This window comes from Equus przewalskii, chromosome 5, assembly GCF_037783145.1.
Source record: "Equus przewalskii isolate Varuska chromosome 5, EquPr2, whole genome shotgun sequence".
Taxonomy (NCBI): domain Eukaryota; kingdom Metazoa; phylum Chordata; class Mammalia; order Perissodactyla; family Equidae; genus Equus; species Equus przewalskii.
Genome location: NC_091835.1, coordinates 44,092,288 through 44,118,347, shown reverse-complemented (window position 1 = coordinate 44,118,347; position 26,060 = coordinate 44,092,288). Strand labels below are relative to the sequence as shown.

The 26,060-nt window shown below is 38.0% G+C and overlaps 1 protein-coding gene across 2 annotated transcripts in view; it reads right to left on the bottom strand.

Annotated features, from left to right (window-relative positions):
• PTPRO (protein tyrosine phosphatase receptor type O) overlaps positions 1-26,060 on the bottom strand; it is a 222,172-nt gene that overhangs the window by 14,578 nt on the left and 181,534 nt on the right. Inside the window, exons 16-21 of one of the 2 annotated variants that reach the window (XM_008515607.2) lie at positions 21,514-21,582; positions 19,131-19,214; positions 13,738-13,773; positions 10,311-10,392; positions 1,365-1,455; positions 193-269 (exon numbers count right to left, since the gene is read on the bottom strand). In XM_008515607.2, the coding sequence (XP_008513829.2) occupies positions 193-269; positions 1,365-1,455; positions 10,311-10,392; positions 13,738-13,773; positions 19,131-19,214; positions 21,514-21,582 (439 nt within the window). The remainder of the gene's footprint in view (positions 1-192; positions 270-1,364; positions 1,456-10,310; positions 10,393-13,737; positions 13,774-19,130; positions 19,215-21,513; positions 21,583-26,060) is intronic. The other variant, XM_008515605.2, reaches the window with a different exon arrangement.

Below are 26,060 nucleotides of genomic sequence, written 5' to 3'. Positions count from 1 at the left end.
ATCTCTGGGCTTTTTTCTCCCCTTTCTTTATTCTGAAATGGAATAATGGAAACTGTTCTTTAGAACTGGATTGCTGGGTGGAGAATGGCTCTCTTTTTAGCTGTTGGACGCATCCCTGTAGCCCTAATAGTCTTCCTCTGGCTGGGCTAGAATTCGGCTGTCTATTTGTGTATTTTTAAATTTTTCACTTACGGGGATGTAGTTGGCATTAATGTAGTCAGCACCTTCCTCTTCATTCATGGAGACTAATCTCACTCGGCTAAAGTCGTCTGTAGAGAAGAAGAAAAGAGATATTAAAAATCAGAGTGGAAGAAAGAATTGTTTTGAACCTTTCTACTCCTATCAAGTCAATATAGTCAGTGATAGAGTAGGAATATAAAGTTTATTTTAGCTTGATATTTTAGCCATACCTCAATCTTAGTTTCTTATCTAAAAAAATATGCAAATATCTCTCAATCACCATTTTCTCCCCACTAACTCCCCTATCCTTGGAAGAACTGTCTCCAGGTTTTGTGGGGTATTGTGAAGAATATTTGCAGGAATGAAAATACCTGGTAGATTGTGTGGAAGGCTAAAGAATGTAGCCTAAATCCATGATTTCCATTTTACTTGGGACATTCAGAGGATTCACTACCTTTGAGAAAACTTTTCTCTAAGAGAAGGTGGAGTTGCATGGGTTTTTTGTAAATGGAGTTCAAATGAGAAAAGTAAACTCTGAAATGTGCATAGATGTCAGGTGTTTTAATGATAATACTACCTAAGTTTATCAAGAAACTCTATTAAGGAGAAAGTTCTCTTTCTGGAACTTTTTCAGCCTTGCTCTTTCACTTTTCCACTCTCTCCCAGCTCCCCCTAGAGTGTAGCAAAGAGGAAAGTTAAATCTATATTGGAATATATTTTAATCATCCTGTAAGTACTTTACATTACTTTTTCATTGAATGTTGCCTTTATGACAAAATGCTAAGCAATAACAGAACCTGGCAGAAGTAGGGAAGAGGAGGCATTTTAACACATTGCACTCCCTTCCCATTTGCCTCCTTCCATTGTCAATGAACTCACTGAAAATAGTTTAGAAGAGCACAAATTACCTTATCCCTAAGAGTTTTTGATCTCCAAAGAGCCAAATGGTCAGTCATTTCTGCTCAGAGACAATTCATTTAAAAGCATAATAATTAAATCTTCCTCATACAATAGGATCTAATGACATCAAAACACAAATGTGATCAATACAATTGAAGAGATGGCCTTGAGGATCCAAACCACAGCTGGGTCTGGCTAGAGATTAGAAAAACTGACTAATCTGCAATAACTGTCCTTCAGCCTTTGAAAGACATGAGCAGGATCGGCACAATTGACAATCTTACATGGTAGGATGTTTGTGTAACGATTTTTACATCGGTTCAGTGGCAGGTCTGCAGCAAAGTGTGAAATATCCAGTCCAATCAATTTCAACTCCTGTAAATGACAGAGAATAGACTTGAGATTTCCGTACATGGTGTGGATTGGATTACTGATCACATTGGCTTATAGTTCACACTGGATTATCCTTCACTCCTGGCCTGTAATGGAATTATCATACCACCTTTGCCGTAGAAAGTCACAGTAGCTCCCTTTTGGAGCAGAGTGTACCTCTTCACTCCACTGTTGTCAACTTGCTTTAGCCAATGAACTTGGGTAGATAAGAACCTTTAAATGTGCTTTCTTAGTTTGGTTTGCCTTCTTGTTTTTCTGCCTTCTGCTGTGAAAAGAACGTGCCCAGGGAAGCTACCAGTCCCAGAATGAAGAGACACATGGAACAGACCTGACTCTGATCCATAGCCTGAAGCAGAACTGCTTCCCTGTCCCACAGACCCATGAGTAAGAAAAATCAATGTTGTTGTAGGTCACTGAGATTTATACTATATAATGCTTCTATAGCATTATTGCAGTAATTACCCACTAATATAACATATAAATACCTTGGCTAACTTGTTGATCATGTGGAGAGGTAAGAATTATGTGTATCATACTCAAGGAGTGGGAAATTTGAAACCAGAAATACATTTCAGATTTTTGGAGGTATAGGATATCTGAAATATATGCAATTTGCGTAAATATTTCTTATTCTATGAGGAAATATAGGTCTTTCTCCTGCAGGCAATGAGCCTTAGAGAAGATAGGAAACGAAAGAGTGAGGAGCAATGAGTAGGGAGCATTCTCCATGTTACAAGATGTACGATTGACAGTAATTAAATATCTGGTCATTAAACCTCAAAAATAAAGATGAATCAGTAATGAGTGGGTAAAAATTAGGAGAACATCCAAATATATGTCTGTATACATCAGTACTCTTATAAATCCTACTATCCAGAGGTGCGTTGATAGGGCATTTTTATATAAACAGACAACCACCACACTTCAACAAGGAATATTACTGGAAAAAGGGGTTTCTAAGCTGCTGTGTCATGTGTCTGATGGGACCAAGGGGTTGTAGTCAGGCCAGCTGGATTTCCCTGTGGTCTATGTGAATAGCGCTCCCTGGAATCGTGCAGTGCACAACCAATGCAGCAGATCTAGTTATATTCTTGTACAAATTTGAGGGAAATATCAGTAAACAGCATATGTAACCATCTACAAATGGGATTACCTGGCTAGTATGCATCTTTCTGTAAGACTATTAAGTGAGGCAGGAGAGAGACCGCTACAAGTTTTATTTACTCATTTAGGATGTTAATATTGCGAACAAGTTTTACTCTTCATAATTCCTGCCAATTATCTCTTCAAAGAATCTTTGACATAGGAATACTTTTCTGGGGGAAGAATGTTGAAAGACTTTCGAAGGAGGTTGGAGACATTTGACGATGTTTTGAGAGGTAGAACAGGGATATCTCTTTCATGTTCTTTCTGTCTTGGTTCAAGAGCTCTTTGCAAAGCATATGCTTTAGAGATCAAGTTCTTGGGTCTTCTGCTGCTTCCCCATAGAAGTTCCTCCGCAGTTGAATGTGCTTATTGGCATGGGGATGCAAACCTGCAGTAACCTGATGAACCAACCTCGATTGCCCAGATTTCTCTCTTCCCTTGGTTCTGCATCACTTCTGGCTTTTCCAGATCACAAAACCTCAAGCTCCTTGGCTTAAGTTGAAGCTAATCTTAAAGACAAACTATGCTGACTTTGATCTCTAATTCAAAAATTAAAAGTTTTTCCATCTCAGGCAAAATTCTTGCTTGCCAAATGCCTTTAAACAGAAGATTGTCACAGTTACTTTATAACTGATTTTTCCATTTTAAAGGGTTTTCAAAGACTGTCTATATCGTTCTCCTAAGAAATAAAACATTTTAAGCAAACTTCAACCAAATCAGTGTTATTTTTAGGTTAGTTCTTCTTGGCAGCCATAAGCTTATTTAAATGATGCTTCTATTGCTTAACATATTTTGGAAATCTACTTCCTTTAGAGAATGTCTTTATAGATAGTTTGTCAAAACATCTGGCTTATTTGGGTGTACCACTTATAAATTGTAGGGTTTTGGAAAAGTAGCTCAACTCTCATTAATGTCAGTTTAATTATCTGTAAGATAAGGCTAATAATATCACCAGACTGCACTGGCATATAGTGACTACCAAACGGAATGATTACACTCAACGAATATTAGAGCAGCACTATTGATAATGATTGTGAAATGCTTCTGTAATGATTCTTTGTTTGTTTTGCTTTGCCTGGCTCCATAATTCCTCCCTCCTTTGTCATTTGTGCTAACAGACCAACAACGCTCCCCACAAATCCCCTGCTTTGAGGACAGACTGATGAGCTACAGGAAAAGGTCTCGGATATGGAAGACACTGTGGAAATAGACTGAGGCTGAAAGCTGGAGCACATATGGAAGCTGACTAACTGATAGAACTTTAATTGTGTGTTGCCTCCCTGCTGTAAATGCCCTAAGTTCATAAGAGATATTTAATTGGCTGAACACTATAAATGTAAATTGCCAAAGCTGAATCACAGCAAAGCAAGAACAGCATGTGTACACAAAATGCTTTGCAATCTTTGTAATTTAGCCTGTCACTAAGTGGGAAATCAAATACTAGTTTCCAGTTCAGTAGCTTTGCAGTTTTATTTTCTTTCCAACCATATGGAAACTCTGGAGGCTTAAATCTTTATCAAGGCAAAGTATGAGGTGATGGCCTGAAACCAATAGAAACCATTTTTGAATTTTCTTTTGCCAGTTTTGTTTCTATCATAATTTATCATCATGGTTTTGACTTTTTTTCCTCTAGGCCACACAGTCATCCACAGCGGGTTGAATGGTGGTGCCCTAACAGATATGTCCGCATCCTAACCCTCAGAACCTGTGAACGTGGCCTTATTATGAAAAAGTCTTTGCAGATGTCATTAAGTTTAGGAGCATGAGATGAGATCATTCGAAGTGGGTCCTAAATCTAATGACAAGCATCCTTATGAAAGAGGGAAGAAGAGAGGCCATATAAAGATGGAGGGCATAGATGAGAGTCATGCAGCTGTAAGTCAAGGAGTGCCTGGAGCCACCAGAAGCTGGAAGAGGGGAAGAAGGATTCTCTCCTAGAGCCGTCAGAGGGAGCATGGCCCTGCTAACACCTTGATTTTGGACTTCTGGTCTGTAGAATTGTGAGAGAATAAATTTCTGTTGTTTTAACTCACAAAGATTGTGGTAATTTGCTATGGCAGCCCTTAGAAACCAATATAGACACCAAAGCCCAGGGGCAGTCTACATTGTGTTGGCTGGGTTTGAAGCATACCAGTCTTCAAAAGCAAAGCACAAGCACGGGCACTCTATCAGTCTGCTTGTGCCGTCACGACAGAATATCACAGCCTGGGTGGCTTAAACAAAAGAAATGCATTTCTCACAGTTCCAGACGCTGCGAAGTCCAAGATCAAGGTGCTGGTAAGGTAGATTTCATTCTGAGGCTTCTCTTGGCTTATAGGTGATCATGCCTCACTGTGCTCATGTGACCTTCCTCATCTAACCCCAATTCCCTCCCAAAGTCCCCATCTCCAATACCATCACATTGGGAGTTAGGGCTGCAACACATGAATGTTGGGAGGACACATTCAGACCCTAACATGCACCATCACCTTCTGAGCACAAGCTATATTCTGGCTGAAGAGTCTGTAACAATGTGGGCAGGTGATGAGCACTTGGTACTTGCTTTGGGATAGGCTGGACGAAAGTCCAGGTGAGTTAGATTACTAGACTATGGAACAAGTGAGGAGAAACAATGTGATGAGTGGTGTGGACATAAGAGCTTCTATCTACGGCAAGTAAAGGGTCCAGAAGAAATGGGCAACATCCAATTACCTTTCAGGTAAACACAAAAGGAGAGGATGGATTTAGAACAAGCTATTTAGTGAGGTTCCGTATTAGTTTCCTAAGGCTGCCACAACGAAGAACCACAAACTGTGGCTTAAAACAACAGAAATTACTTGTATTATAATTCTGGAGGCTCTAAATCCAAAATCAAGGTGTCAGCAGACAATATGACCTCTGTAACCTCTGGGGGAATCCTTCCTTGCCTCTTCCTAGCTTCTGATGGTTTGTTGGCAATCTTTGGTATTCCTCCACTTGCAGCTGGTAACTCCCATCTCTGCCCAAGTCACCAAGTCACTCAAGTGACTCTTGCCATCACATTCTTCCTGCTTGTCTCTGTGTCTTCACATCGCTATCTTTTCACCAGTTGTATTGGATTGAGAGCCTACCCTACTCCAGTACAACCTCATTTTAACTAATTACATCTGCAATGACCCTATTTCCAAATAAGGTCACATTATGAGGTTCTGAGTGGTTAGGGCTTTGACGTATCTTTTGGGGGACACAATTCAACCCGTAACAGATACTCTAAAAGAAGAATGGAGTGCAGTCATGATAGAAATTCTGGGCAAGTGATAGAAGACTGAGTAAGAAGGAAGTCAATCTCAGGAGAGTCTGGCAATAGCTGGCAGGGCCCTGGGCTCTAGGATGGGATTTAGGGGCAACACTCCAGTCAGTGGTCAAATTACTAGTACAGGCACTCGGAAACAGAGAGCAAACCTAGGAGATTAAGAATGAGAGGAGAGAAAACTCAGGTCTGGGAACAAAGCAAGACCCCTGGTGTGAGAACTGTTGGAAAGGGTTCAAGGTAACTTATTTCAATGACGGATGCAGGTAAGTCAGCAGTGAACTGGACTGAAACGCAGGTAAAAACAGCTGCAAGTGGGAGCTGCCACCAGAAATCAAAGGTCATCTTTTGTGAGCCAAGTGGTAGGTAATGTAGTTTGTTTTGATCTTTACTGCCACATTTCTGAACAAAGGTGGTGAGGGCTTTCCCTAGAATCCTGATCAAACACAAAGCACAGAAATTAATGGCAGAATGAGCAATATGTGGTATGTCTCATGGGCTCTCAAATTTCAAGCTTTAAAGTCTGGCTCTTTAAAACCTTTTCCATATGAGACATAAGAAAAGAGGAACTGAATCTAATCCCTGGGTCCCAAACCTCCTTAAGAAAAGATGTATATTTTCATCAGAAGAATAATCAATCTTTCCAGCAGATCCAAAATCAGATGCAGAGTGAAAAACGAATTTATTCAGTGAACGCAAGTTAGCCACTCGTATAGCTTCATGTGTGACTTATAGCCGTATTGGGAATATATGTAAATCAACACATTAGTTTCAATTTACATAATGCTTATGAATGATGTAATTTATCAATATGAGTGTGATATTTCAATGTCAGTATCAAAATGAACATGAGTATTAAGCACTAATATAAACAGAATAAATAACTGTTCAGCTAGTGGATTTAGCAAGACCGGATGATTCAGCCATCTTAATACTCTCTTGGGTAACCATTAGAGCAGGAAACATTTTCTTTTTCCTTAAGCCTAAATTAATTATCAATTTCAGGAGAGTTTGAGGACTGCCATGTGAAAGGTCTGACATGCAACCTGATATTAGGTACGGAAGCATAATGCGTCTTTGAAAATAGATGAGGATATGCTGACAGTGAACCTGAGGATGTCGGGGTAGGGTGGACTTGGGGACTGGCAATGCCTGGAAGACTGTCAAAAGAAAAAGGAAGTGAGTCACATCAGTGGGTCACTGCTTGAACAAATGTTAGTCCAAAACATACAATCTGAGCCTATGATTTAAAGCAGACTTCTGGAGAGTAATTTGTCTTTTCTCACCAGAGCAGAAATACAAGGTCAGGACTTGGCACCAAATAAATTACATACATGACCAATAATGTTCTAAGAACTAGGATATATAAGAAAAAAGCTTCATAATAAATAAAAATACCAAACACTTCCCCAAATCATGGTGTGATGGTTGATTTTATGTGTCTACTTGGCTAGGCTACAGTGCCAGGTTGTTTAGTTACACATCAATCTAGATGTTAAGTGAAGATAGTCTTTAGATTAGATTGACACTTAAATCAGTAGATTTTGAGTAAAGCAGATTATCCTCCATAACGTCTATGGGTCTCATCCAGTCAGTTAAAGGTCTTAAAAGAAAAGACTGAGTTCCCCTGAGGAGGAAGGAATTCTGCCTTCAGACTGCCTTCAGACTTGCGCAGCACTATTAGCTCTTTTCTGGGTCCCCAGACTTTCCTGCAGATTTCAGATTTGCCAGCTCCCATAATCATATGAGCCAATTCCTTATAATAAATCTCTCTCTCCATATTTATCCTATTATATCATCACATACATATGATATATATCCTATGTATGTTTCTCTGGAGAACCCTGAATAATACAAATGAGGTACATGAGTTATAAAACTTGGCTGTATCCTTGTCCCACATTTAGTCCAAGGCTTCTCAATGGAATGCTACTGGCCCGGGAAAATCCTTTGTTGTGCAGGACTGTCTCACTCATTGCAGAACATTTAATATCCCTGTTCCTCTCTCCATTAACTACCACTAGTAGCTTCCTCCCAAGTCATTATGACAACTAAAAATACTCCTGCACATTTCCAAACTCCCCCAGGAGACTGCCTGGTACTCGCCCAGTTGAGAACCACCAACTTAGTTCACCATACCCATTTAATAGATGAAGAAACTGAGGTGATGAGAAATGTGTGATTTTTTTTCAATATTAATTAGTAGCAAAATGGTAGTGAGGACCCAGGTTTTTGGATTCCTCAAATTCCCTTTCCTTATAAATCCTATGAAATAAGCCTAGATCTGTTCATTTGTACATTGAATGTATACAAGCCCTCAACATGTTATAAATGAACATTTAGCACATACAATTTACCATTCTACCCTTCATATTTTTGAAGCGTCTGAAGCTAGGATCTAATCACTTAATGTTTGGTTCTCTCAGTGTCTTCTCTGTTTTGGGGAATAATGCTCTCCTTTGCTGGTTTGGCCATGTGGCTCCAGTAAGAGGTGTCCCGTTCTTATGTGATTCTTCCCTCCCTGGGACATCATGACCCAAGCCAGCCCATCAGAACCCTCCCCTGTTATTTTTCTATCTGTCAACAAGAAAGAGAGTCAACAGTTCCTTTTGGAAACTGCAGAAACTACGGGATGGATAATCAGAGATTGCAGCGGTTGTGTTTTCCACTATGAGAAAGAGGCTGGTTTGCAGTGAAAGAAAGTGAAGCCAAGACAGAGAAAGAAGCAGAAATGAGAGATAAAAAGAGAAGGTCTCTGCAGGAGTGTGGTCCCTGGTTCCCGTGACTGAGCTGCTTCCCTGCCCTCCTCCTGGTTTAGCTACTCAAACTTTCCTTTGATTATATGAGACATTATCTTTTGAACAAATTCTCTTTTCTTTTGGTTAAAACTAATTTGAATTGTGTCACTCACAACTAAAACAATCTTTTCTTTTCTGCAGAAAATGACTTACTGAGCTTTTTGTTATAATGATGTGATTCAGAAGCTCAGTCATAGTTACATTGGAGTTTGATGGCGTAAACTGGGGTACTCCTAATCCTCCCAGAAAAGGCAGTGACCCTAGCTATGCCACCAAGGTCATGTCATCCTGTAAGAACCAGGATGCTGTGGTTTCAATGAGGTTGAAAGTGTACCTACATCACAATTTTCATCATCATTATTGGAATTATCTAGATATTTATTTTTTTCTGAGGATTGGCTTATATTTTTTTATAAAAAGACTCCTTTCAATGATATAGTTTTCTGAAATGCCATTCTCATCATAGATCTCCAACTTCAATGCTTTGAGATATAGCATTTGGTGTAGCATCTGTAATTTCTTACGCATCTGCATGCAATGGATAAGTGAGTCAAGCTCTACGTGAAATTTCTCATGACACGGGGGGTAGTTAGGAACTTTTGTATTTGATAATGTATAAGGTTCTTCTCATGCTTGAATTCTCTGCTAGAATATCCAGATCAGGACTCCAGCTGCTTCTTGCAGACCAAAGCTGTCCTTGGCTAATGAGGTCAAAGAAGAAATGAATATTAATAATGAGGAGAAAGCAGCCACATTCTACAATCTGGTATTTCCCAGGAAACAGCACCTGAGAGACATTTTAAAAACCTACAGTATTTACCCTTTTCCCTGGTTTCCCTGGGTCATGGGCCACTCAAGCCTTGCTGTAGAAACCTGAAGGCCGTGAGGGCATCCAGACTGTGTTATGAGCTGTGAAATATGTGGGAAGAAAACCTGAGCACCTGTTATATTCCTCACACTGCTGACATCCTAGACTTACTTGCTTCCATCTACTCTGACATATGGTCTTGGATTCAAAGAAATATGTGGGCTTCAGAGAAAGAAACAATTTTTTCTTCTTTTACACATGCTGTGCATAACTCTCTTTCTACAATTTCACCAACAAGAGAATACGAAACCTCACAAGGGAATCTTAGAATGCCAGTAGTCCTATAGTTATAAGAGCCCCATCGTGGGCTTTTCTATGCCCAGTTGACAAGGGGGGGGGGGTCTGTTTCATCCACCATCTACCCTTACCGTGGCCTAAGAGGTATGAGAAACACACTGAAAATCCCCTGACAGTGAAATTCTGTTTCAGAGCTCAATCTTCAGCTTGCTTTCCCCTGCACTCTTAGTGGCCTTAGTTTTCAATGATGGTGTCTCCTATAAGCATGCTTGTTCTTCCCAGCACCTCCTCTGATCTCTCCTTCCCTTCATTTGTGCCACCCAAGTCCTGACCTACAAACGAAGGGTTGACATCCTTGCTCTGACCGAGCGGATTAGACGCCCCTGAGCCCAAGGACCATCCTGCCCGTTATGAACAACATCACAAGCACTGTTTAGTGGGCTGGGAAATGATGCCAATACAGTTCCCATGCCCTGTCCAGCACAGAAAGCAGGAAATAGGAAACACTTTGTCCACTCACCTCAAATTGAAGAGAAAATTTATAGTCAGAGTCTTTGGCCATATCCTTGATGTAGGCGTCAAAGTCGTCCAGTTGAACCGGGCTTTGTCAAACACAAAGAAAGACATGTTTTAAGAATTCTGTTGATAGGTATTATCTATTGTTTAACACCATATTTCTCAAACGTGAACGATTTTCTTGGAGAAAATAAAAATTTTACTTCTCAAATGTTAGCACTCATCTTTCTTTCTTTTTTTGGGGTTAAAGCTACAAGTCCCTATCATGTTGTAATTCAAAAGAGAACCATATGTATTAAACTTTCTTGTGATAGGAGAAATCTCTAGATTTTAAATTGGCTCTTATTCCAGCAGTGAAATATTATATATATGTGTACTCATATACACTTGTATATGTGTTGTTTCTAGAAAACTCTGGTTTATGGGAAAGGACAAAGGATTAGAGTCTGAAGACCTGTTTGAATTATGATTTTGCTTTTTTGACTGTGTGATCCTGGAGAATTTACCTAACTCTTCTGAGTTCAACATTCTCATCTATAAAATACTATAGTCATGCCTACTTCACAAGGTTGACACACGCCATATTGAAGAATCTTGTAGGTTTAAGCAAGCTTTACAAGTATAAGGAATTGTGCCATCTACCCAGAGCAGAGGCACGGTGGTGGAATGAAGCATTTCTCCAGAGAGCTCCCAGTGCCTCGCTCTGAGACAGCCATGTTTCAAGGCTTGCTTGTCTATAGAAGTATTGAGATGGTTCAGAGGTACAATCAAGTAATATATCCCAGCTTATGTTTCTGCATCTGTAGCAGAAGTTCTCACCTCTTTTCTAGTGTTTTTTTTTTGTTTGTTTTTTTGTGCATGTGCATGAGAATTAAATTTTATTTCCTGTAGTTTACTGTGGCTGCTTATCTCTTCTTGAGCCTACCTGTACCAATCTGCTCCCTAAGCTTCTGCAGGATGCCACCCTCTGTCAGCTAACCTAAGTCTTTCCACCTTGGCAGGGTCCACATAGTTGACCTGTCCCTTAGTCTTGTTGCAGCTTTTTCAACTTATATCATCTACCTGTGGTCTTACGTCTTACCAGGAAATACATAGTGTTTAATAGGTATTTGTCTAAAGTTGTTGACTAGCTAATCTGATAGATTAATTTAGGTTAAGATTTTAGTAAATTTTAAAAGGCATTATACGTCCCAGTAATATATTTAAACTTTAATAGTTTTACTTAATAATAGTAACATTAATGACTTGTATCCATAAAACTTACTATAGATCATAAATATTCACATATGTTATCTTGCTCGGTTGATGGTTGAGGCAGCCATGGACAACATTAGCCCCATGCTCCAGATGATAGAACCAAGGCTCAGAGAGTTAAGTGAGTCATCCAACATCACGTGGCTACTAAGCGTAGAACCCTTACTAGAACCCAGGGAGAATGATTCCTGGTTAAAAGCTTTCCCACTTCAAACTTGCTGTCCTCCAAAACAATGGCTGAATGTGGGGCTCCTGGCCTGGAATGGACTATATTAGAGCTGCACCCTCTGGCTGCTGTCTTTGAGCAGTGCGTTGACCTTAAAGTTGGATTTAATCATTCTAGTTTTCATCTCATTACCAGGCAAATGGGAGCATCAAGATGGAAAGTGAATTGGAGAAAATATTTATGGGTTAGAAAAAGCAAAAGTAGGAAGAAGAGGCAAAATAAAGACAGAGGAAGAATCAGCAACTAGAAGAATGAGCATCAGGGTGAGGAAGAAGATGGCAGGGAGGAGAAAAAGAAAGCTGAAAGGGAGCAGAGATCAACAGGACAAAGATTTAAAGGGAAAAAGGGAAAGAGAAGGTGTGGAAAGGAGTGGTGGAATGAAGGTAAGTGGAGACAGGAAAGGGGAGCTGGGGGTGGTGGGGAGGCGTTTGAGTGAAAGAGAAAAGTAAAGAAAGGTGAGCAGGAAAGGCCCTCAAGAAATGGCTTTTAGAGAAGCAGGGAGGATTAGAAGGAAAATAAGAGGGAAGGAGGAAGTTAGTGTGATGTGAGGTTTTGGCTTGTGGGCAGTGCCACCAATCCCACACTCTACCTCAATTTTTGTCCACATCCTGCTTCTCCTTCTCCTGTCTGCCTGGGTCTTGGGAGGAGCAAGCCCTGAAAGAGTCTCTGCTTTTGGTCCTAAGACTCTGTCCTGTAACTTCTCGAGTCTATGCCTCTCTACCTCACTTAATAACCCAACCAATAATTTGGGGCAAGAAAGTCTTCCTGTTTCTGTCAAATCATTCCTTCCAGGTGGCAGTCCTCCTCCTCTGTTTCAGCTGATCTTGTCTTTCCTACATCACTTGATACATGCAAGTGGAATGTGTACTCATTAGATTTAGGAAAAATTATCCTGTTATTTATATGTGCCACAAAATTATATGTCACTCAAGGCTAAATAGAAATATTTTTGCATCCACTTTTCTTTTGTACTATGTACTCCATGGTTTCGTCCCATTAATGTGGATGCCATAGATCTGGCCGGAATCTCTAATTGCCTCATATGAATTCACCAATATTCTATCTTACGTAAGCATCAAAGATGAACTCTATTTATAGGAATGGTCTACTTTTTATATGCAGTGTTTTAATTAAAGGCCTAGAGGTGATAATCTGGTTAGTCTTTTGAAATCAACTGATGGCTAATTTTCACTCATCACAATCTTAATTCTTATGACATAACAGTTTAGTAGATAGTGAAACCACAGGCTATCTAGAGAAATTATCCTTTTCTATTTACTGTAAACATTTACTGAGACAGCATTCTGCCAAGTATTTATTATAATATCAAAGAGAGTGAAAGCCTTTTCCTGCAATAAGCACAGAATTTCAAAATACAAAATGGCAAAGGTTTTTAGACAACTTTGATGTAGCTAAATATTAGATTTTTTATAGATTTAGAATAGCAGACTTCCTTCTGCGAGACTTATAATTCTGGATTGTCCATTCTGTCTCAGATTTCAAATGGTGATTATTTTCCTTATTCCTGACGTAGTTTCTGTGATACACTTTCTCAGTGGTCACTGCCATCTGTTTGTATAAACACACAAACACATAATAGCTTAGCCATTATAATATACATTTGCCTCTTTCTTAAGCGTCCCTTCTATTTAAAGATAAGCAATCTCTTTAACTTGAAAAGTTTAGATTATTACGAAGAGCATTCATTTTTATATGAAATATTTGTAAATGAAATAGTAAGAAAAACTTACATCAAAGTTGCTAAGAGACTAGATCTTAAGTGTTTTCACCACAAAAAGAAAAATGATAATTATGTGACATGGCGGAGGTGTTAGTAAAGCTACAGTGGTAATCATATTGCAATATATTGAGTATCAAATCAACACATTGTACACCTTACACTTCCACAACCTTATATGTCAATTATATCTCAATAATAAAAAAAACTTACTTAGTCAGTTTCCTCTTCTTTAAACCATTTTTACTCCTGAGAATTAAAAAAAAGACAAATTTATCTGGGCAAAAGAATTGATAAACATAATGATTAAACTTGAAGAGTCTTCAATAATTACATCAGGCACCTCAATTTTATTTAATTTTCATTAAACATATCTCATGTTTGTTTAATTACTTTTCCTTAAATGAGAAGATAATGATAATAATTTCAGATTCACTTTTACAAATTTGATTAGGCTGCACTTCATAGATCATATTTTCCAAAAACTGAATTCTAGAAATATAATAATTTCTTGCTGCCAGTGAATAAGTTGCTAAAGTACTTTGTAAATATATAGAAGTGTCCACTGCCTGAACACTCCAGGCTCTACAGGCAAGAAGAAAAGAATCGGAGAATAAAAGTGAGCACTGACGATGGGAGGGTGGATGTATTGGTCTCTTAATTAAAGACTAAAATAAGCTTTTCAGACATTTTTGTTGGGCATGTGAATTTGTGCTATCGTGTTGGCATGTGTTTTATATAATTCTCTTATGGCATTGTTCTTATTCAATTTTGAATTAGTTTTTAAGCTGTCTGAAGAACTATCTGCTTGTTCTGAATTCATGACTAGTCTGTATGCTCAAACACATGCAATGCTAATGTATGCTTCATACATAATGCTGTGCATGTCAATTACATTTTTAAGGGGATATTTAGGGTAATCGTTTTCAACCAACAAGTAAGACAATTGATCTAAGTTAGCTAACGCTAAGATAGTATCTACTGAAACACTTAAATATTGTATTTTTATTGTCTTATTTAAATGATAAATATTGATACATGACTGTGAGTGACAATTTTTATACGTAATTTTTGAAAGTCTTTAAATATCAGTGGAAGCACCCAACCTTTCAGAAAATAAACAATCTGTGGTAAATAACCAGCTGTGATATGAGGACTGTCATGTGCCAAAATGTTTATTTATATTGAAAATTATGAGTGTTTGAATACCTCCACTTCTGGAAAGCCTTAGCAGAATCAAGCACACTTCCTCTGTGCTTTCATAGCCCGTTGCTTATGGAGTATTTCTCACATGGTCTGACTGTCGGTTGCTTATGCACTTCTTGATAGACTGCCCTCTGCCCCCAGAGCTGAACACAGTTAATGGTACGCGTAGGAGGTGGCCAACAGATGCTTATTTAATTGAATTGAAACAAAACATCTTTGCTGTGTCACGCTCATGACTTTACTTAATGATTCAATTAAGAATTTCATTCTAGAGTTGGGCATGTGAGGTCCACTTGGGGAAATGGGGCTTGTGGATGGAGTGGAAGTAATGCAGGGTAGGAAATGTAGGGAAATATCCAGAAAGAAAAGTGGTGTTTCTGGTTTTCATTTTCTGGTTTCACGTAGTTTGAGTTCTTCTTCCTTCTGAGTAAAGACAATCCATTCAATAGTTTCTATCCTGTTTTTTCTCCTTCATCCTCTTTGTCTTCCATACTTGGGATTTAGAGGGAATAGACACACCAATTTTTACTTTGCCTCTCCTTCATTCCCTCAAGACACACTGTAATGTTGGACAGAGCTGTATCATATAGGCATTTGAAACCTAAAGAAATACTTACTGAGTAACTTTTTACTTAGCTCTTGTGATGATAATTTAGTTAACTTTAGGAATCCCACATTTATTTCGCCGAGTAGGAGCCAACTACTTTAGTGCTTTACAAAAGCAGAATATTAGCATAGACAACTAACAGTTCTGGTAAAGTCAGGAGGCTGCCAATATGTTTTGTGATTGGGAGTAAAATTTAAAAAAAATGGAAACCTTTCCTATCCAAACAGACTTTAAGGGAAACTGGGGCGAAATAAATGTATGTGGGAGGGTGACACTGAATAAATTCAGGGCTGAGTTTTTAAGCTGCTACTATTTAGCAGTGGTGTAGACATCTGATTCATGGAGGGGAGTCACTTTTATTTTTTTTCAATCTCATTCATTGATTGAATGAGCTTTAAATACAATGTAAAGTTCTACCACATGTTTTGTATGACATTGTCATACACTTATCTTCATATGTGTGTAAGTGTATGTCTTCATGATGTGTGTACAACTTTCATTATTCTGATTAGATTTTGCTGAATTCCTGTAGATTCCAAAAGGTTCCTGTATCCTAAACATATGGGACAGGATAGGACTGAATTATGAGACTCCACAGAAACACTGATAGAATTTTCCTACATTTTCAGTTGCTGTGCTAATGCTAAGACTAAAATCAGAGGAAAATTCACTTTTAAACATGTAAGTTAAGGCTTTGCTAACAATTTTAACTTCAGTACATTACGGAAAGAGCTAGTGTGTGTGTACGTTACAGTGAAAATTTTGGGTAATGATTACTTAATGTATCTTCTTGTCTTTGCAAAAGATTTTCTGAATAACATAAATAACAGCCATCAGTCATACACTATATATACATAGAGGACCATGCACTGCTTTTAGCTTTTCTCTTTCACTTATATTAGGCAAGGTTCTAAACCCTAATGACTTCAAGAAGTTAAGATGAATTCTTCATAAGTTCTTCATGGTTATGACAGTCTTGGAAAGCCAAACAGACTGAAATTCATTCCAAAGAGGAATACGAGGCAATGGCAGAGACATGGGATTTATAATGGTTAAAAACAAACAAAAAAACCCCCAAAACATAAACCCCCAAAACTCTAGATGCCCCCAATTTCATAAGCACTACTTACTCTTTTATGAGCTAAATGGAAATCATCCTTAAATCTTAAAGTGGCCTTTAGAGTTATATCATTCTCTGAATAGAAGATGCAATAACCATGAGTAAAGCTGAGCAGTTTAAACTCAATGTTACTTCGTGCTTAAAATGTCAACTGTTGAGGACTGAATACTTGAGTAGAGTATGGGGTGACTATAGTAGAAAAAAAAGAGAGTAATAATACTGAATCCAGATAGAGCTAGCCCAAATGAAGTGAGTTTCTTTGAACAGGAAACACAATCTGAGATCATGAGTCAGAAATCCTGGCAGAATATAATCTTGAGACTAAGCCAACGGGCACTGGTGCTCCACACTGATTCTGCTATCATCTCTGGAAAAGATTCAAGCAATACTATGAGAGAGGAGCCTCTTGATTTCCACACAACCTACAGAGCCATCAGGAGGATTTTAGAAAATCAACAGGAACATATATTTCCATGAAGTCGACAGTTTAGAGAAGCTGGACAGAGTGTTAGGAAGGAGGAAGGGTGGGTGGCTCTATTATTTGTGGTGGTTGTTAGCAGGGTAGGTGACATATGAAGACAAACACATCTGATGGAGAATTAAAAATGACTATTTAGCAAATGAAAGCAGGGGAAAATATTCACAAGGTATTAGATGAAGAGAGAAGTGGTAAACAGTCAGGAATTTGGGTGGGTTTGTGAGTACTGCGTTATTCTTGAAGGAGCAGGGACCATGAATATTACTTCTTTTATAGCTGGCATGGCACAAGCCTAGGGCTGAAAATACGATTATGTTCAGCGTGTTTCCATTGATTGATATGTGGGCAGTTTACTGAAAGTGACCCAAAGCATGGGGCTCTGTGTTTTCTCTTCTCTTCTCACCTGAAGATAACCATTTATAATCTCAAGAACATGCTTCTAAAAACTGTTGAAGGGCTTTTTCCCCCTAATTTGGGTCTCATGCTATTTGATCAGTACTATATAGCAGACCATGAAAGGGTTGCTGAAATTTGAAGATGTGATCATCAGGGGCACTAAGAAATACATGCAAATAAGCATAGGCTCACCTAATATAAGCTTAAAACAAACTGTGGAAAATGAGAAAGTCCAAGAATTAAGCAGGAAAATGAATATAATATTATAGACATCTTTCATTTTAATTGAAATCTGTGGAGGGTAAATTTAAGTATCCTTTTTGCTACAAGTAATCTAATGATAGGTTGAATACTTGAGGATGATTAATAGATGCTCAGTTAAAAGTAAACGTATGTTTTGAAGGTGAAAACAGAATTTACGTGCACTACTCATACCTATAAACTATCTGATGTTAAATGCTTAAAATATTGAGTTGACTATGGTGAAGCCCTATACTGAAAACTGTTGTTAAAACAAACTTAGAATAACAGCAAGTGGGTCCTTATACCCAGTACATTCCTCTCTCTGGCTTTATTACTTATACATTGATGTTTACTATGTTTCAAAAATTTTCCTCTTGTCTCTCTTTTTAAATAAAATACAAATTCTGGTATCAACAATCTCTGTTGTGAGGAAGTCTTTTTTTAATATTTCTTCCATTGCAACTTGAAGTCCTAAACTTTGCCAGCTGTTTCCTCCAGAGGCGCTGAAGTACATTTGATCAATTCGCTTTTTAAATAAATAACTCTCCAGATTGCTTTTCATCTTTCCTTCTCCCACCCCGTGGGCCATGTTTTCCAGTCCATGAACTATTTTTATTGCTTTTTTCTGAGTTCTTCTCAAGTTGTTCACGTCTGGATCTGTATGTACATAATTTAGTACCTAAACACCATAGGCTAATACTTAAGGACAGTGACTTTTTGGTCAGTTTTCGGGGACGACTTTACCTTTTTTCTTATGGCTCAGGAAAGGAAATACTCCTTCTAGATACTTTAGTCCCAGAATTCAAGACTACTATTATTATATTTTATAAAAATGAAAAAGATAATCTTTGAGATTTGACTATTAAAATGATTTAAAAGTCAAGAAAATAAGATTTAAAGGAGATTACTTTTTACAGAGGAAAGAATAGATTTCAGAGAGACCCGGGTTTGGAACGTAGATTTTTTTATATAGTAGTGTGATGTTAAGATAGTTAATCTCCTTAAGTCTCTATCTCTACATGTCTAAAATGAAGCTGATAATACTCTCTGCAGAGTTGTGGGGACAATAAATTAAGATAATTATACGTAGAGGCTTGCACACAGTCCGGTGCTCAATATTCATGGGGTTAGCACTATTATGAAAACATGGAAGCTCCAAATATGGAGGATAGTACTCTGAGTTTCTCCACCTTAATGCATTTCCACCTTCTTGGAAATATAACACTGTCTGATGGATGGAGAAGGTAAGGAAAATGGAAAGCATCATTTACAAAGATGGGAGGCCAACGGATTGACTCAATGAAGAAACAAATGGCTTGTAATAAATGGAAGAAAAGCTTGCCAAAACATCACAAGAAGAGAATTTAATTGGGAAAACATTATTGTTAGCATCTTGATACCATTAACTGCTTTAATCTGTTTCAATACATGATTAATAATTTTAGATGCTGCTAAACACATAAAATAATTTAAAAAATTTTTCCTTTTTGTTTACTTCCTGAAAGCTAACTTTGAAAGATTTTGTGTTAGGTAAACAGTAAAAAAAAATCACTTACCAAGGATTAATATAAAATGCCAAAAGATAATCAGTCCAAAGACATGAGGGTAGCAGAGTTAAGAAAGCAAATATACTCCTACGCCTGTGAGCATTAATAGATAACAGATGTAAAGATGAAAAAGTGGCAAGAGTTAGTAATATAAACTGTGAACAGATATCAGTAAATTACCTACTGGGATCAATTAAAATGACAAGCACCTTAATTACAATTAAATATTATTCCATTCTGTGAAATTTAGACACGAAGGTTTAAATGCTATAATATTGCCCAAATCAGTTTTATTCACACACGGCCTTATTGTAATCAGGTATATTTCTTTCAACTTATTTTTTGTTAGTTAATCTGCTATTAGGTGATTACATTTTGCATTTAGTTAAATGAGGCTCTTTAAATGCCTCATTAGTAATCTCGAGTCTTATTCTTGGATATTACCCTTGCAAAGCTTAAGCTTATTTTAAGAAATCTCTATAACATCATTTGATGGCTAAGAGCAGCCTGTGTGAGGAGGTATAAACAGTCAGTTTATGTATACTGATTCTGGGAAAGACTCTAAGCTTTCAGGCCACATTCTTATAAAGCTGTACTACTAGGTGTGTATTTCTATGTTCTTTTTAGTTTAAAGGAATACATCATTTCTAAACACCAGCCCTTAAAACAGAGGTATGGTAGGACACTCAGGTGCCTTTCATTTAAGATAAGTAGCTCATCCACTACCTAGTCAGTAATCTTACTATATTCAGTTGGATGAGAGCAAAATTACTTCATTTCACTTTAATTCTAATTCAGACTGTTGATTTAAAATCCCTGGTTTGAATCCAATTTCAGATATTTGAATTACTTGTAAAATAGAACAATCATTCACATAGATTTAAAAATATCCCATGGCTGTCTCTATAGTAATTCTGAGAATCAGGGGAACAAATGCTGTCACCTTGTCACTTAGTTGCTACAAATCCCCACTGAGATATACCTATTCTCAGTTAGCCAGAAAGTGCTGGTGTTGGCAAAACTGTCTTTGCCAAGTGCAGCAGAAGAATTGTCTTGATTTTATAGAAAGGTCCGGAAGCGAACTCTCTTTTGCCTCAGTTCTCCCATAAATTCTACACATTGTGCCTGGTAGTGAAGTCGGTCAATATGCAGCTCTCCTGAGTCACATGGATAATTGGATCAGTTCCTACATGGGCCACTCATCGCTGCTCTGTCACTGGGCCTTTTTTCGGGGTGAGCCAGGCAAGAAGAAAATATCAGTGAGTCAGTCTCTTAATCTGGGAAAGAGTGGCAATATATGTGAACAAACCCAGAAATGTTTTCTGACTTTTTACCATCAAGAGTGAATAGGTTTCTTTTTCTTCGCGGTTGGATTAACCATATTTTAAAGCAAAATTCCATTCAGGCTAAAATTTTAAAATAGCATAACATATTGTCTTGTTAAAAAGAATCCTATTTCAATTAGATTTTCAACTAAAGTGGGTATCAACTAGATGCCCATCAGGGAGGCAGAATTTATATTTTAAATAAAGTCCTCCTTCCCTCTATTGATCATATAGAGTTTCCAGTCTCACATATCTATTGCTTTAAGATTAACCATTTTGGGGGATTAGGAAACAGAAAAAAACATCATTTACCAAGGATTAATATGAAATGTATACATTTAAATGTGCTTTGCATGGCTGCTTGCAAAAGAAACAAACTAGATCATGTAAGCAGTGCTAGCTTCATATTAAATCGTTACTCAATTAGCAACTTAGTTGGGTATTGATGGCGTGTATAGGATTGTTAATTCTCATGTATCATCGTGATGGTATGATGCCAACCAGTTTAATCTCCTGACAATGCTTTCTTAATTCTCAAAATACCTCCTCCCTCCAGCATACTCAAGTATAAAGAAAAATGAGGCCGTGTTTTCTCATGGACTTTCCTGGCTTTGATACTTATTTACCTGTAAGTATAAGAGTTGAGAGCCCTGGGCTGTATACTTCTGGATTTGGGAACAGAAGTGGTGGCTCATATCCCCAGGCACTGAAACCTGAGTTCTAAATAGAGATGCTGCTCTGTCTCCTGCTGCTTCAGTGGTGTGGCTCCTGCATGTAAGCCCTTCTTTGGAATGGTTACGGGGTACTTGCGTGACTGAGTTAGTTCTTGGTTTAATAGAGTAAATACAGGGCAGACTACTACATTTTCTCTACTCCATAATTGTATTAAACCAATATATCCCAATATACACTGTGAAGAAGATCTAACCTTTGTAAGTCCATTGTCAAAGAAATTATGAAAGGATAATCAGACAAAACTATTTATCCCCAAAAGATAGTACAATAAAGTTTGGAGTGCACACAGCATAGCTAAGGTATCTAGAGGCTTGTTGCAGAAGAACACTCACCAGTTGTATGGAAGCTTTCCATCCCTCTCCAAAGATGCAAAGTTGACAAAAGTTCCTGCTCCACACTCCCTGTTTGAAAGGAACCACGAAATCAAGGTTACTGCTTGGCAGCGCATTCTTTTACCTTGACATGAAAGAGAGTCTTTACTGGCTTATCACAGCATTACATTTAAAAAAATCTAATAAAATTTCCATACATTCCTCTTTCACATTCAATGAAAAATAGAAAGATGAAACGAAACAAAGCAACATTTCACAAGGTCACACACACCCAAATCAAGTTACATGAGGCCAGAAGGATTCGGTTCACAATCCTTCCCAAAGGGCTCTCAAGATCCTAACATAAATCTTTGGACTATTTGGGGTATAATATTTTTTACAAAGACTTCAATAGTAGGGTACAGAAACTTTCCTAGATAAACTGAGGGTTTCCATTTTTAGCAAATATTCTTTGTGGGTTTTTTTTTAAAATAGCATTTTGACTTTCTCTCTGTAACGTTGGTGGATCAAGCTGAACTGTTTCCTTTCTCGAAAATTTTCCCCTCATGTCGTGATGGCCATATTATTCATCACTTGAGATAAGAGCAAAAGAGTGATGCATATTGAAATAGACTGGCTTTGGTAATGCCTCTTATCCAGAATGTTGCTTATTAATCTGTCAGCAGAAAATACTGTTGAAGTGTTTTTTCTGGAAGTGGAGGAAAAAGGTAAACATATTTTCATGCCTTCTCCACCTTTATCTAATAATATACATGAATAATGTAGCTCACTGGCTGGTGCATCACATTTTTGCCTCTATAAGAAATTAATGGCCTTATTCAGAGTTGAAGCAGAGATTTTGACATTATTGGCACATGGGCTAATTACTTTAGTTATCTGCCTGTTCTTATTAGTGTGTCCTGAGAATAGTTTTCTTCTTTGAAAAATACACTAACATATTACCATATCATGTTGTGCTATAAATTACACATTGCTAATTAATTTTCCTATGTCAATTTCCTATTTATGGTATTTATTTGACACTCAAATTCAAAGATTCTTTTTTTTCTTTTAAAGATTCTTTTTTTTTTTTTAAAGATTGGCCCTGAGCTAACGTCTGTTGCCAATCTTTTTTTTCCTTCTTCTCCCCAAAGCCTCCCAGTACATAGTCGTATATTCTAGTTGTAGGTCCTTCTCGTTCTGCTGTGTGGGACGCCACCTCAGCATGGTTTGATGAGCAGTGCTAGGTGCACACCCAGGATCCCAACCTCTGAAACCCTGGGCTGCTGAAGCCTAGCACGTGACCTTAACCACTTGGACATGGGGCTGGCCCTCAAGAGTTCTTAATCTGGGGTCCAAGGATAGAATTCAGGGCTGTAGGGACATATGTGGAAAAAAGCACATCTTTTTTTCTGAAATTTAGCAGTTCCTTCAATTATTAAAGCAGACAACAAGCCACAATAACATCATCAGTTCTTATGAAATTTACTAACAATAGAAATTGCAGGTCATTCCCCATATGATTTCCCAAGACACAGCCCTTAAGGAGAAAATAGCTCTTATAGACTAATGTATCTTCTTAGCACCTAGAATTGTGTATTCACTTAGAAAGTGCTACTTATATATTTGCTATATATTTATTGACTGAGTGCACATTTGTGACAGAAAGGGTGGCGGTGCTGTCGATCAGAGTGGGGAGCATGTGAAGAGGTGCAGGAGGAAGAAGAGGAAAGGATGAGCTAAAAAAAAAGAAATTGGAGATATTTTTCTATAAAAGACCTGCTGCAGATATTGAAATATTATTCATCACTCTGATGAAATCATGAGTTATTAGACATCCTACTAAATATTATCTAATGTACTAATAAAGGAGAATATAATACATTTGTTTTTTAAATATTTTGATTACCATATTTTAATATAATTAAAATCTTCTTAACCCTATGTATTTTATTTTATGCACTTACAAAGAAAGCATTATTCTTGGAGGAGATCCACAGGCTTCATCAGACTGCCAGAGAGGATCATGGCACAAGAAAATGTTAAGAATCTCTGCTCTAATGACCAGCTGGCTGAAGTAGAACCACTCCTCCTAAGTGTCTTGTTGTATACACCACAAAAAATGCTCAGGCAATAATACCCTCATAAATATCATGACTTCCATTACTTCATCTCTACCAGCCCCTCCACTATCACTGCTATGAGCTCATATTTATTGCATACTTCCTATGATGCTAAGCTTTTACTGCATTATTGCACCCAATTATCCACTGCTGTAGGGGCTATTATCATCTCTTCTTGATATACATTCTTTCCCTGGCCTCCAGTCTACCACACTATCTTAGTTTTCCTTACACTCCACTGGATGCCTCTTGTCAGTCTCTTTTGCTATTATCCTTTTTTCTCATTGAAAATTTTAATATTAGATTGTTCTGGTGCTTGATCCAGGGCCCTCTTCCCTGATCTACCCTTACTTCCTGGATGTTCTCCAGTCTACGGCTTTAATACCATTTATGTGCTAACGCTTCTCAAATTTGTATCTTCAGTTGCAGCCTTCTCTCCTGAACACCAGACTTTTATGTTCAACTGCCCACTCCATGTCTAACGCTTGCAGCCATCCCAGTCTTGTCATTTCCAAAACTGAAGCCTTGATGTTCCCTTTACTCTGAAATCTTTTCACTTGGAGTTCTATTTTAGTTTAAGGCACCTCCACCCTTTCAGTTTCTAGGGCCAAAAACCTTTGAGTCATTCTAGACTCATTCATTTCCACTCCGCATGCAATTTGTTAGCAAATCCTGTTGCCTCTGTTTTCAAAATACATCTGCAAGCTGATAATTTCTCCCTACCTCCATTGCTGGACTGAGCCATTACCATCTCGTGCCTGGCTTACTATAATGGCTCCCCGAGTTGATATGCCTGCTTTTGTCCTTGCCTCAGTACAGTCTGTTTTCTACACAAAAATCAAAATGAAAATATTCAAATGTAAATCAGATTTTTTGCCCCAAACCCTGCATTTGCAGCCTGTTTTACTCAGAGTAAAAGCTAAAGTCCTTACAACAGCTTATGAAGTACTAAGTGATCTGACATCATCTCCTGCTACTCCTCCTTTCATTTCCTCTGCTTTAGCTAGACTAACCTCTCTGTTATTCTTTGAACATGCCAGTCATACTCCTGCCTCAGGGCCTTTGCACTGGCTCTTCCCTCTACTGGACATACTCTTCCCCCAGATAACACATGCCTAACTCCCTCATGTTCTTCAAACCTTTTCTCAGATGTCACCCTTTCAGTGAGACCTACCCACCTCCCAGATCTCCTTCCCATATCCCCATAGTGTACTGCTAATTTCCCTTAATCCACTTTATTATTTTTCTCTTATAATCTGCTAACGTACCATGAAATCTTTTAACTTTTATCTTTATTATTTATTGTCTATCTCCTCCACTAGAATACGAGCTCCATGAAGGCAGAAATTTTTGTCTGTTTTATAGACTGCAAGACCCCAAGCACTGGAGGAGTCTGACACAGAGCAGGGATCCATTAATATTTGTTAAATGAATGAATGAAGTTTCAGTGAATGATACCCTGTAGGTTGTACATTAGGATTTGACCCCAAGGACTGTAATTTCTGAGCTTTATACTCTAGCCACAGTGCAGTACCACCTCCCTCCTTATCCTTCTAAGATTTGTTCAAATGCCAACACTGAAGAAGCTTAACTTTTATATTCAGAACTAATGTCTTTTCTCTACTTTCTTGGTATCTAATTTTCACCTCCTTTCTGGTACAGGTCAGTTTATACCTTTAAATATCTTGATTTGTGTGCATATCTCCAGCTAGGCTCTAAGTTCCTGGTAGACAGCTTGGATTTCTGAGTTTTCTTTGACTATGCCGTATAAGGCATTGATTAAATCATTATGGACAGATAAATTTATTTATAAATAAGTGAATGATAGAACTCTGAGACAGGAGGAGGATGCCAATTGACAATTCAGTAGGCTAACATCAGGCAAATATAAACTTGAACCAAATTTCCCAAATCCAATAGTATTCAAGTGGGCAACAGTTTTTCTTCTTTTTTTTTTTGGTGAGGATGATTGACCCTGAGCTAAGACCTGTTGCCAATATTCCTCTATTTTTTTTGTGTGTGGGACACTGCCACAGCATGGCTTGATGAACCGTGTGTAGGTCTGCATCTGGGATCCGGACCTGTGAACCCATGTTGCCAAGCAGAGCATGTGAACTTAACCACTATACCACCAGGCTGGCCTCAACAGATTTTTATGAGAGTTGATGGATTGTTGTGATTACGTAAGAAATCATGGAAAAGACGAGAATATGCCCTGATGAAAAATGCCTCAGTGGTCAAAGGAATAGGGAATCACCAAAATCATAAATCAAAAGGCTTTTCTAACTGCAAGAAAAATGAAGCTGCCGACAACTCTGAGTAATAGGAACAAAACTAAGAGGAGACCTTTAATGGACCTAATCACAAACTCTATGAATATTTTCTGATAAAAAAGCTTCCACAGAACTAATGATGAGAGGGATTTTTTTCTTTCCGGTGGTCTCC